At 50.4% G+C, this 12,703-nt stretch overlaps 1 protein-coding gene across 7 annotated transcripts in view; it reads right to left on the bottom strand.

Annotated features, from left to right (window-relative positions):
- Pax2 (paired box 2) overlaps window positions 1–12,703 on the bottom strand; it is a 91,177-nt gene that overhangs the window by 44,105 nt on the left and 34,369 nt on the right. For all 7 annotated transcript variants that reach the window (XM_063287134.1, XM_039109033.2, XM_006231443.4 and 4 more), the window contains 2 exons: window positions 5,104–5,189; window positions 3,330–3,449 (listed from right to left, as the gene is read on the bottom strand). In XM_063287134.1, the coding sequence (XP_063143204.1) occupies window positions 3,330–3,449; window positions 5,104–5,189 (206 nt within the window). The remainder of the gene's footprint in view (window positions 1–3,329; window positions 3,450–5,103; window positions 5,190–12,703) is intronic.

Below are 12,703 nucleotides of genomic sequence, written 5' to 3'. Positions count from 1 at the left end.
GTGTCCAGGTGCCTTATGCATAGTTTCTTTATCTCCTCCCTGGTCTTTCTGACTAGGGCCCTGGATCCCTAGGAAGAGGGTTCCAACCTTCTTGAGTGCCGTATTTCTCCAAGTAAAGTCTGGGCTTTTGCACACTCCCGCAGGCCAGGGGTTGGGAATCCCAACCCAACCTTGAGTCAAAGCTGATTGGCCCTTGATGAGTATTCCCTCAGGTGTGAATGGCACTGTCCACATTCCAAGGGCCAATGCCAGCAACGGTCTGGGTGTTACCAGCGTGGAAGCCAGTAATTATGGCTGAGAAGGCCTTCAGTAATGCCTGCGACACACGGCAGTCATAGCCCTTGCTAGGGTCCATCCCTGTGACAGGGTTAGAGCTACACAATAGGCCACAATAGGAGGTGGAAGGGCAGAGGGACACCCAGCTAGCCTCAAGATATGATACTTCTAGGGCGATGTCACCACACCTCAAGTCAGAGGAGGGCCAACATACCTGGTCCATTAGGACTATCCCAGAGAAAATATAGCTGATCCCCTAGTCCCTCTGGGGTCTAGTCCCTGGATATGCATCCCTGCCCTCATCCCAACGCCCTGAAGTTCCTCAGATCAATTTCCATTTTATCCAAAAGTCCTGGCCCGAGAGTTGAAGGACACACCTGGGCGTCTGTACAGCCTGCGCCCGCCCGAGGCACCTCCTGCAACAGCGATAAGGGACTGGCCTGCCAGCTGCTTTGCTACCTTGGCCTGACTGCAGAGTTGGGCTACATCATCTTGACACATAATTATCTCCCCATTCTTAATCATCTGAGCTGCTCCCTAATGCAAACTGGGCCCTGCTGCTGGGAGGCCTCTGGAGTGGGGGAAGGGAGGAGTCCTACAGATCTCCCTTTGCGGCTCCTCTCCATCAACTCCTTTCCCATCTGGGTTCCATGGGTCAAGAGTGGGATGGTGGCTGAAGAAAGCTGGTGTCCCTCCCAGGCCTAGCTTCTGAGGAAAGGACAACTCCTTCTGGCTTGGGGTTGGTTTAAAAAAAGTAGAGACAGGGCAAAAAAAAAAAAAAAAAAAAACAGAGGGAGAAATGGTGGAGTTTCTGATGCTTCTTGTAACCTGGTTAGGCCGAGCAGATGAGCTTTTGAGGCCCTCACTATCCCTCACCTGAAGACTGCAGGTGCTTCCTGTGCTGCCACACTGATGGAGGCCCCAAGCCAGCCCTGCTTCTATCTCTTCCTGCCCAGATCCACGTAGGGATACAGAAGAGCCCTTGCATCACAGTTTTGGCCACTTCCCTTGTCTACGTGGGCTTGCTTCTCAGTGCTCCCTTCTGCCCACTCAGCACATCCTTGCTAAGGCCACCCTGCCCTTGCTGTTCATAGGCTTGATGCTTCTGATAGAACTTCAGGCTTACGTCCTTAATGGCCTTCTCAGCCGTCACCCAGGGCCCTCCTCAAAGAGCAGCCCTTCCTGGAAGTGAGCTTCCTCCCTGCCTCTTCCCCCCAATACCCAATGAGCTTTCTGCTCCCTGGATACACTGTTTAACATGTGTTCTAAAGTATAAGCTTCCTAAGGACAAGAATTATATCTGGTTTGGCTCAGGGACCCTCTGTACCAAGCTATTCTCCTGACAGGCGGGCAGAGAGGGTCATTGAGCTGAACTGACTCAAAACAATGGATGTGAGCAAGAAGAGGGGAGAACATCCTGTTCCTGACCTCACTGGTTGGCCCAGCCCTGGGTATTCCCAGCCTCCCTTCACCACCCATGAAGGCTCAGGTAACAGAAGGTACACAGAACGTTAGCCTCAGTCCAATAAGGGAGAGCACAGAAGGGTTCTGTGGCCTTCCGGTCCCCTTGGACACCTCACACTCTAAACAAGGCAGGTGGCTAAAGAGAAACCCTTAGGGTTCAAGACACTCAGGGTGCCAGGGAGCTTGGCTGAGGCCTACATGTCAGAAGCTCCAGGGAGAACTGGGGCTTAGGGCTTCTCTGGTAGCCTCCCCCTGCCCATCAGGGGCTGCAGCCAAAACAACCACAATGAAATTTAGTGAGTGGCAAAGGCCGTGGCAGCCAAATGGGTTTGGATATTTTGGAAGAAGGAGAAATAGAGCCAGACAAGCTGTTTCCCTGTGAAACGAGACCATTAGGGCTTCTGGCAGGAGGCCAGTGCCAGGTCATCACTGTCTTGCCAGGACTAGGTCTCTCCTGCACTCTGTCCCTTCTGCTGGAGGCCAGGGCTCATATGCTGCCTTCCCTCTGCCTGGGTCTGAAGAATCCAGACTGAAGCTTAAGGAATGTTAGCTTTGTCTCCGACTCTGTTCCTTAACCCCTCAAGAAGAGCTTGTCTATGCTTGGGACGACCACAGAACCTACCGTCCAAACATAACATTTCTGAGGGGAAAAGGAGACACTGCCCGGTTCAGGTATGGGGACAATGGGCAGAAATTGTGACTAACTTGAACTAATGGGTCATGTGGTCACTACTCCCTCAAGGTTCCTCTTTGTTAGGTTCCATTTTATGGAGACTATCTTTAGAGTCCTGGACCCCCTGTGAAGACCAGAAGTGACTACTTTCCTAGCTGAGATCTTGAGATACTGGTATGTGTTCATCTGCGTGCCCAGACCTCACACGGCAGAAGAAAACTAGCTGGTCACGATGTACCACGAGTGCCACAGTCTCTGAAAAGCACCTTGCCCCATGCATACGCCTGCCAGTCTCTCCTCTAATTTTCTCTCATACTCTTAGTTTCTCATTCCTGGGTGTATGCTACCCAAGGCACTGGCTGTCCCTTGAGGGCCCAGGGAGAGGTAGGAGAAGTGGGACTCAGAATGGTGCCCACTCTTGTGATGAAGAACATGGTGAGGCCCCACATCCAGGTCCCCAAGTGACTTTAGTGGGAGCAGTCCACTAAACTTTACTGTGACAGAGAAAGGACCTCAGGGTCGTGCATGTCTGTATCAGCTGCTACCTTCTAACTGAGATCAAGTGAGGCCAAAGTAGGCTGGCCTTTCGTCCCTGGGTCAGAGACCAGCTGTCTCCTCAACCTCTACAACCTTTTCAAGGTAAACAGTTGATGCCACTCCTCCTGGCATCCCACAGGGACAGCTGGGGTGAGTCCCAGCAGAAGGTGAGACCATCGGGGATGAGCAGATGGTGAAGCTGGTGGCCCCACCAGCAGCCTCCCTCCCACTCTCCGGAGCCAGCAGGGCAGTGGGGGTACCTAGGCTTCCATGCTAAAACTGATCTCACAGCAGAGCAGCTGCGAGACCAGCAGAAACCGGAGCTCAGAGCCCCAGGACAAAGCATGCAAGGGGGAGCCAGAGCTCTCCCTCCTCCTACCTTCCTCTCGTTTCCTCTTCTCACCGTTGGAGCGAGGAATCCCCAGGATCCCGTTGATGGAGTAGGATCCCACTGGGTCGTTAGAGGCGCTGGAAACAGGAGGGGAGGCCGTGCTGGGAACTGGACAGGAAGAAGGGGGAGACACTATCAGGGTAGCAGTTGAGACTGAAGCCCCAGGCAGGGACAGACAGGAATAGAGGGCAGAAGGAAGGACAAGGAGCTCACATCCTCTTCCTTCCTCGGAGGCTTGAGGGAGGAATCACTCCCACAGACATTGCAGGCTGTTAGCCCAGTCTGGGGAAGGTGGTGATCGGTCAACCCAGGCCTCCTCTGCCATCTATGGCGTTTACTGGTCCCTCAAGTCCCCTCCCCTCAGATGGATGTGGTATAGGCCCAGAGACTGCCAAGATTATCTGTCCAGAAAGTAGTTTAGTGACCTTCCGGAGAGCACAGGTCTAACTGTGCCCTCTGGAGCCACACTCTTTCAATCCCACCTATTACAAAAGTTGAGCAAATCCTTTGAAACAAACCCAGCTCACTGCTTTTCAGTCTCCTGGGTGGAGTCTTTACCAGCCCTGACTTAGAGTCTAAGGCTCCCTAAGATCTGTCTCTTACACTTGGGGAGACACAAGCTACTCTCAATGTTCTCTGGAAGCAGCTCTCTCTCCCAGCTGCTACTACTCTTCAAATCACTGGTTCCCTGTTGGGGAACCGACTAGTGATCCCACTCACTATGCTATGATGAGCTCAGGTGTGTCTGAGTACAACCCTCCCTCCAGCACACTAACTAGGCTTGGGTAAACGTGGCTTAACCATAGCAGTGCTGGACCAGTCAATTCTCTTCCCTACTGGTCAGGAGGGAAGGAGACCAAAGGGAAGTCAGTGTGTGTGTGTGTGTGTGTGTGTGTGTGTGTGTGTGTGTGTGTGTGTGTGAAGGTTGCAGCAGGAGTTCTGGCAGGCCTGGGCTGTATCTCTGAGACCCCGTGGAGGGCTACTAAGAGGTCCAAAGAGGCAAAGAGCAACAGAGAACATGAGGGCAGAGACAAAGAGATAAGAGGAAACAGGCCAAAAGAGAAGAGGCCAGAAGGAAGGATGGAGAGAGACAGACAGACAGACAGAGCTATAGCCATAGTCATGAGGGGAGGGAAGAGGACTGGGAAGGAAGGGAGAGATGGGAAGAAGCAAGAGAGATCAAAGGCTGGGCATGTTACCGGGTATGAGACCCATGCGTAGTATGGGTCTCATCCCTTCCTCCCCAACAACTGATTTTAAAAGATCGACTTTTACTATTTATGTGTATGTGCATGCGTGTGTGCATGTCTGAAGAGGCCAGAGCAGTATCAGATCCTCTGGAAGCTGAGTCTTGCCTGGTGTGAGAGTCAAACTCAGGTCCTCTGTGAGACCAATGCATGCTCTTAACTGCTGAGTCCCTCTCCAGCTTCCCCACCCCAAGATGTGTTTTTCAAAGGTTAAGTAAAAAAGTAAACATGGAGGATATAGAGGGAGATCAAACCAGATAGAGGCTGGTGGAAAGCTCAAAGACAAATGGCTGAGGGGCTGGAGAGGAGGGGAAGAAAAGGGAGAGGAGACAAGACTCAGACTAAAGAGACCATGTGGGAGGCACTGAACTAATACCACCAGAGAGACCCTAGGAGGGAAAGGAGTGAGTGGGGACCATGGACAGCCCTGGATCTCCCTGGACTGGACAGTTCCCAAAACTAAGTGTTTTCTGTCGTTTTCTAAGTTGATTTCCCTCTTCCCCGAACTGTCTTACCGATGGTGTGGCCAGGGGCAGTCACTCCTGTCCCTGCCCCATCCGGCGTTGGGTGGAAAGGCTGCTGAACTTTGGTCCGGATGATCCTGCAAAAGCACATTGTCACAGGTCACATGACACGTGCCAGGCCCAGGTTTCTCCTGCGCAGCAGGGCAGAGGGACCCTGCCCAGCACAGCCCTGTCCTCACTCACCTGCCCCTGCCTTCCTTCCCTTACCCACTGCTGCAAGACACGAGGCTTCCCTCCTGTCTGCTCTGCAATCCACTAAGCACAGCTCTGGGTAGGGTTGCTCTGCACTCTCTGGTACCCTGAGTGCCAGACTGAACTGCAGTTTGAGTTTGGGTAGCAAGGATTAGGGTACAACCCAGTGGAAAACAGCGAATCTTCCATTTCTGAGGGGCTAGTGCAGAAAGAATGTCTTGCATATGGTATGGATGCATCAACTGTCAACTAAAGAAAACCTATGGCCTATAGGAAAGGGTAGAATAGAAGGGAAGCAGAAAGAATTCAGGGTCGGAGCCAGGCAGTGGAGCTCCACCCAGGAAGATGTGACAAGCCAAACGCATGATACCTGAGCACAGGTAGTCAGCTGCGTGGCAGACTGTAGGTTAGAATAAATGGGATATTTTAAGTTATGATCTAGTCAGAGAGGAGCCTGGCTCTGTGGCCAAGGTGTTTGTAAATATATTTTGAGTCCGAGTCTTATTTCTGGGAGCATGGGGCTGGGAGGAAGAACCCGGAGTACTGGTCCACCTTCCCTCCTCAGTCATATATATATGTACCCCCTAGTTCCAGGAACCTCTGGGTTTGCAGGTCATTTTAGCCAGCTTTCCGACCAGGACCATATCACAATCCTCCAGAGCCCAGGGAAGAAGCTTCCTCACATATTGCAGCCAGGAGAGAAGGCAGAAAAGCAGGGCTGGGGCCACAGATGACCCCACAACAAACAGCACCTACTAGTTAGTGCCTTTGCCAGGCACCGGGCCCTACACAACCTTCTCCGCACCTGGACTGGCTTACGGCTTCCTCTTCTTTCCTACGGGTCTTACTTGAGTCAAAGCTTCTTTATGGGACTAGGTAAGGAGCATCCTTGTACACTCCAGGGAAATAAAGGAACAAATCAAACCTTCCCAGGAGGAATAAACCCGCCTTGCAAAAAACCAGGAAAGCTTAGAGCTCCACAACGCAAGAGAACAAGCCCAGGGACTGGGGAATGCTTTCCTCTACAAACCCAAGCCTCCCACCCCGCCCAGCTCTTCCCTACAGAAATCTAAGTTCACATCCAGGTGGGTTTCAAGCTGTGAGTCACATGACTTTAGCTTTTACTGATCCCTTATAGACACTCATACAGGCATAGTCTTCCAATGCCGGAAAGTTGGAAGAGGAATTTATATTTAAAGAATGCCAGGTATCCCAGGGCATTGAGGCAGCTGGCATCAGAGGAAGAACCCACCCTTGAAAGTAGGGAACTGGGGGAAGAAGTGATTGAGGAGAAGAAATGATTGAGGAGAAGGAGCCCGGCATTGACCCAAAGCAGAGCTGAGCTGAACGCACGGAGGGGCACAGAAGGCAGTAGAAAGTGTACCAGGCTATACAACAGGGACAGCACTGGTTTCTGTCATTAAGAAGCCACATGGCTTCACATTAATCACTCTGTATCTTTGTGCTTCCTTTTTCCAACTTAAGAATAAAGGGTTCACAGGCAGGCAGCATCACCAAGGTCTCAGGAAGAAAAGTTAACATGATTCTAAGATGAACAAGAGAGCAGAGGGGGGTGCACTATACACAGGTACTGGAGGGGGTGGAAGATTAGTGGGGAGCCCAAGGGGGAACACAAGGTGGGACTTGGTGCCTGCACCCACATCCAGAAGGCGGTGTGTACAGGAGGGAGAGCAAATAGGGCCGAAAGGCTGCGTCTGGTGGTACTGACAGCTAGTTTCCACTCATTAAAATATCGCACACGGCTATTATATATAATCTATATGACTCATATTTAATCCTTTTAATTATTGCAACTTCCAAAATAAATGCTACCGTCTTCATTTTGCAAACTGAAAACTCAGAGCAGACAAAGGTTGATGGTTAAGGCTTCCTTAGGACCACACTACTGGTCAGAGTGGCCTCCCAAGCCAATCTCTGAAACCTGTGTCTTCTGCTACTCTGCCGTTCTTCCTTCATCACATAAGAATCAGTCCTCAGAGGTCCGGAGCCATGAGTGGTGTGAGGAGAATGGCCAAAGTGATTGATCTCAGGAAGGCAATGGATGGGCATGAGGTAATGACAAACAGGTCTCATGAAAGCGTAGAATCTTCAGGAGTGTGAAGGCAGAGAAACAAGGAAGGAGAGAAAGGATTTGGTAGCTAACTGGAGTCAGCCATGGCTTTAAAACACTCCCGTGTCACTGGAGATCTGGTGGTATGTGTCGTTGTGGAGGATAGGGATGTAGGAAGGCGAGCGGCTTAGGAAGAAAGTGTGATATTGGCTCTGGATGAGCAAGTCCAGGTGGTGTAGATGGCCCATCGGGAAGGAGTTTATTAGTAAAGGGGCATGGAACAGTATGGACGGCTGTAGTAGTGACCACAGGTAGAACCGGTGTAGATCAGGGTGGCCTGACCTAAGTGGACTGAGGAAGACATGTTAAGATTTAATCTACAGTGCCAATGGTGACGTCAAAAAGTGCAGGGGACTGGGGATAAGAAGAGACATATATATGGGGATCAGGATGGCCATCAGTGACTTTGAGAAGCGTCTGAGCCAGGCAGTTGGGACAGGATCCTGGCAGAAGAGGTGCAGGGAGGAGGGGGCGGGGCTCTAAAAGATGACAGTGGTGTGGAGGTCAGAGGATGGCCCAGCAACCACAGATGTGAGAAGGATGATTCAGGGCAGGAAAGAGAGTACCAGAGAAGAGTGAGGTTGCCAGGGAGACTATAGAAGATGCAGAGCCAGGGGTTGGGGATTTAGCTCAGAGGCACAAGGCCCTGGGTTCGGTCCCCAGCTCCGAAAAAAAAAAAAGTCTTTGAGAAGGTGCAGAGCCGGGACCGAGACGGAATTAGCCTGACACACGACCTTCAGAAAGGAACCCTCACAGCTTTGCAGTCTGAGTCAGAAGGAGGAGATCGGCATGGCGAAGACCGTGGCAGCTAAGAGCAACAAAGACTAGAAGGATACCAAGTAGCTGTCCCTTTACCAGCTCCCAGGGTCTGGTGGACCTGCAGTGGCTCTGCTAAAGGCTGACAGGTTCTGGTGTAAGGAGTTCCCCGGCTGGGGCTGAGGGACACAGATAACTGGACTGGCTGGTGGAGTTCCTGTCTTTATTACCAGAGCCTCTGACCCCCGAGGCACTGATACAGATTTAGCTGAGGCAGCTAGTGATGGAAAATCGCTATGCCCTGACAGCAGCTTGGTGGTGCATGGGAGAGAAGTTGGGCAGGGTGTCTGCTATGAGTTATTAAGGCTTTTGGTGTCCATCTATGACCCGGGGCAGTGAGCACCTGCCAGGTCCCAGCGCTGGTCATAGGGAATTTAAGAATCAGGATCGTGAAAACCCTATGGTTATCTGTATCCCTCCTACATCCTGTGCTCGCCCCAACACGGAAGACTCCCCCTTCCTATGCAAGAAGGCTTTCCAGCGCAGAAGGCTCTTTCCTCCCCTGAGTCACTGAGACCTTATTCTGCTCCCAAACAGGGACTCCTGGGATCTTAGTGTCTCCCCAGGGTGCTTTGTACAGCTAAGGGAATTCAGGGCTTTTTGTTTTAAGATTTGTTTTATGTCATGCATATGAGTATCTGCCTGCATATGTGTATATGTACTCTGTGCATGAATGGCATCCTTGAATGTCAGAAGAGGACACTGGATCCCCTGGAACTCGAGTTCCAGCCAGCGTGAGCCACCATGCAAGTGTTGGGAAGCAAATCTGGGTTCTTAACATCCGGTGCTCCTAACCATTGAGCCATCTCTCCGTCCCCTGATTTGTCCTGGTTTTGTTTGTTGGTTTGAAATAGGGCCTCACCCATAGAACCCAGAAATACCTCAAGGTTGACCCTCCTGCCTCCCAGGTGATGGCAGTTTAGGGATGTACCAGCACACCTGGTCTAGTGAGGGGATTTGGGACGTAAGTCCAGCCACAGTCACCCTGACTTGGGATCCCAGCTCTGCTTCCTTCTTCCTAGGATGTCCTTGGGCATTTCTCATTTCTTTATCTGTAAAATGAGATAGTCCTACTGTGTACCTTCCTATGGCCCTGGTGAGGATTCAGAGGGACAATTCATGTAAAGTGATTAGTATGATGTTTGGCTCGGCGAATGCTAGCCGTAATAATGACGCTCACGCTCGTGTTATTATCCCTGTGGGTGACCTCTATGCCCAGCTGCTTTCAATTTAAGGACTGAGCCAGGTACAGGCAGGAGGCCTCCGTTCTCAGTGTGCCCCAACTGGATCAATGAAGGTACTACCTGGGAAGTAACAGAGAGGACGGGGAAGAGCACCAGCGGGGGTCACGGAGTTGCAGTCAGAAAGACTTCCTGGAAGACGGACTTGGGACTGGACCAAGTTCTACCTGCATGCTTTGGGAAGGACCGCACAGGATTCGGGTGGTGGCAGGTGTGTTGGGAGGGCTTTAGAGCAAAGAGGGGTGAAGCAGGTGGTAAGGTCAGTTCCTCTTTGGCTAAATCCTCTTTGGTTAAATTCCCAGGAGACCTCCACTTCCTCTACCGGGAAAGACCAGAACAGCCTCAGGGGGCTCTGTGAGACAGACAGAGGTCTCTGTGAGTATCCCAGCAAGCCACTTAAATTGGCAGAGAGATAGTTCATCCTGCCCCTGGGAACTCAGGCTCCTACTTGACCCTTTTGCCTCCTTCTTCTCCTTCTCCCATTGTTTCCTCTGCTTTTCTTCTCCGTCTCTTCGTCTCTGTCTTTCTCTGGCCCTCTTTCTCTCTCTTTGTCCATCTGTCCATCTCCTTGCACCCTGAAGTCCCACTATGGCTGTGTGAGTTTATCGATTCCTGGGAGCTGGGGGAAAGTGGGAGGTAGGGCTGGGGTGCAGGGCTCAGGGATGGAAATAGAAGGCTATAAATTATTTGTGACAGGAAAGCAATAGTGGCAGAGTGCTGAGCACAAGTCCTGTGTCACTATTAGATTCCTTTTAGCCTGATGACACTGTAAAAAAGGTTAAGTGTCTGCTGGAATCGTACACCTGGGGGGCCGGGTTGGCCTGGGAGCAGAACAAGCCACTGAGAGCAGGTATATCAATTCTCTAGGCCAATAATATTCCTCTCATTGATCGCCACGCAAAGTTCAAAAATCTCATTACAGCCAGGCAGACCGGGAACTTTTTACAAATCAATAGAATGATATAATGTATGTATACTTAGTACAAATGTATCTATTCATCTATCCATCCATCCACGGTCTGCCTCAGGGTTTCCAAGTTAGCCTACCCATCATATTATGTTATGTTATGTATGATACTATATTGCATTATATTATATGGTAATAAATGGTGTGCAAAAACTTCCCCTCAGGTGGAAACAAGAAGCAGTCCTATTAGCGTTGAGGTGACCTCAGACTGCTCACCTTGGAAGGAAGAAGGCTTAAGCTGGTCAGGATTACCAAGAGAGATGCTTCCCCAGACAAGGCTCTGGTGATAAAAATCACTGTGAACTGAATCTTTCCTGTGTGAGAGGCAATGTTCTAAGTACTTCAAACATTGCATTCGCTCTATCCCCCAGAAACACCTCTTGCAGATGGTCATAGCTATCTATTCATAAATGGCAAATCAGAGATTCGAAGTCAAGCAGATGAATCCCAGGGCCCATACCGTCAACTACTCAGTTCTACTGCTTCGAGAGAGACTTTCAAAAGCACTGACTCACAGGCCTCTAGATCCTGTACCTGGTGGTCTGTTCTTAACAAAGGTTAAGGGGCTCCCCTGAAACTCACTATGTCTTCCCAGAATGTGGGGACAATGACATCTGTTGGAGCCAGCTGCTCAGGATACATAGAGACTGGATCTCCAAGAGCGTCCTCATGAAATTTTGCTCATTGGCTTGGAGCTGACTGTCCTCCCAACTTTGAAATTGTTTCCTCGAGGAGCAGCAGGCTGTCCCCAAGCCTGGTCATACCATTGTTTTACTCAAAGAGCCTAACTAGTAAGCTGTCAAGTATCAACACACACGCCCTGTGTACATATCTAAACCAGCGTAGACTGCTCCACTCCAGAGTCTACAGGATATGCTTAATTCCCAGTTTGTGATTTGTAAAGCAGAGCGGGGTCTCTGCTGGTGACTTCGAGCTGCCTGGCTATCATAAGCTGGAACATTCTATAAAAAGACGAAACTATATTTGCTTCAGCAAAGGATAGCTTTTCCAACAAATGCAGGTAATTGCTTCCTCTCCTCTCTTTGAGCAGTGGCCGTGTTGGGCAAATATCCTCAGCTCATCCCTGAGGTGAGCTAGCTGGGGACTTTTCTTAGCAGATCCTCGAGCGAGATGTCATAGATCACCCAGAAAGCTGCTCCCTCTCCTGACAGGGTGCTTACCCCAGAGGGCCTAATGGAACTGAGTAGCCCCTTCATATAGATCGGTGGCTGAGATTTACTTTCTCCTTACACAAGGAAGCCAGGACATTCTGCCCCTGGCCTCTCCAGTGGCCACTTCAAGGCACTCCATGAACACTCTCCCTTTGTAGGCTGTCCTGCCACTTGTGTAGTGTAGAGGTGGTGCCCAGGCTTGTTCAGTGGGTTTTGGTTTAAACAATGAGACTACCAGTGAGGTGAGTCAAGCCATTCTTTTCTGTTGAGAACAGGCCTTTCCTTTACAGCTAGAACAGGACACAGCTGGAACACAGGTTCTAGGTTATGAAAGGTTTTTCCTTTCATAATGTCAAGAGCTCTTAGATTGTGCATATAGGTATTCACACACACACACACACACACACACGCATGCATGCACACACACACGTGCACGCACACATACACATGAGAGACAGTTTCCCTGTGTAGCCCTAGCTGTCCCGGAACTTATTCTCTAAACCTCACACTAATCTTGAACTCAGAGATCCACCTACCTCCACCTCTCAAGGCCTGGCATTAAAGGCATGTGCCAGCGTACTCAGTCCTGGGCTCACATCTTAAACTCAATGTATGTGTAGCTCAGACTTGTCTCCTGTACTCTTATTCTTCCTGCCTCTGCTTCCTGAGTGTGTGGGCTGTAGGCATGCTCAGCTGAAAGTTACACATAAGCTCCAAGAATGAGAACCCTTTCAGAAATCTTGCAGAAGGGTTCTCAAGATTGTCCCAGAATCCCCTGGGGCCTTGGCTAAAGTACAAACCCCTTGGTCTCTCCTTGGTCCTGGTAAATTAAAAATTCTGAATTCTATGATCTGAGAAGATGAGCCCAAGCCAGGGTATGAGGAAAGCACTTGCCAGCTGGGGGCAGGAGACTCAGGAGAGGACCTAGTGCACGGCCCCTTTACTCATATTTCAAGCCATATTTCCCACCATCTGACTCCAACCAGCAGTCACCAAAAATTCCTGAAACTATCATTTTCTCTGTAGAGACTAAACTCCAGGTCAAAAAGAAAAATGTTTCAAAATTTCAAAA

The sequence above is a fragment of the Rattus norvegicus genome, chromosome 1 (genome assembly GCF_036323735.1).
Source record: "Rattus norvegicus strain BN/NHsdMcwi chromosome 1, GRCr8, whole genome shotgun sequence".
NCBI lineage: Eukaryota > Metazoa > Chordata > Mammalia > Rodentia > Muridae > Rattus > Rattus norvegicus.
The sequence above is the reverse complement of the archived record's forward strand: the minus strand, read 5'-3'. Positions and strand labels throughout refer to the sequence as shown.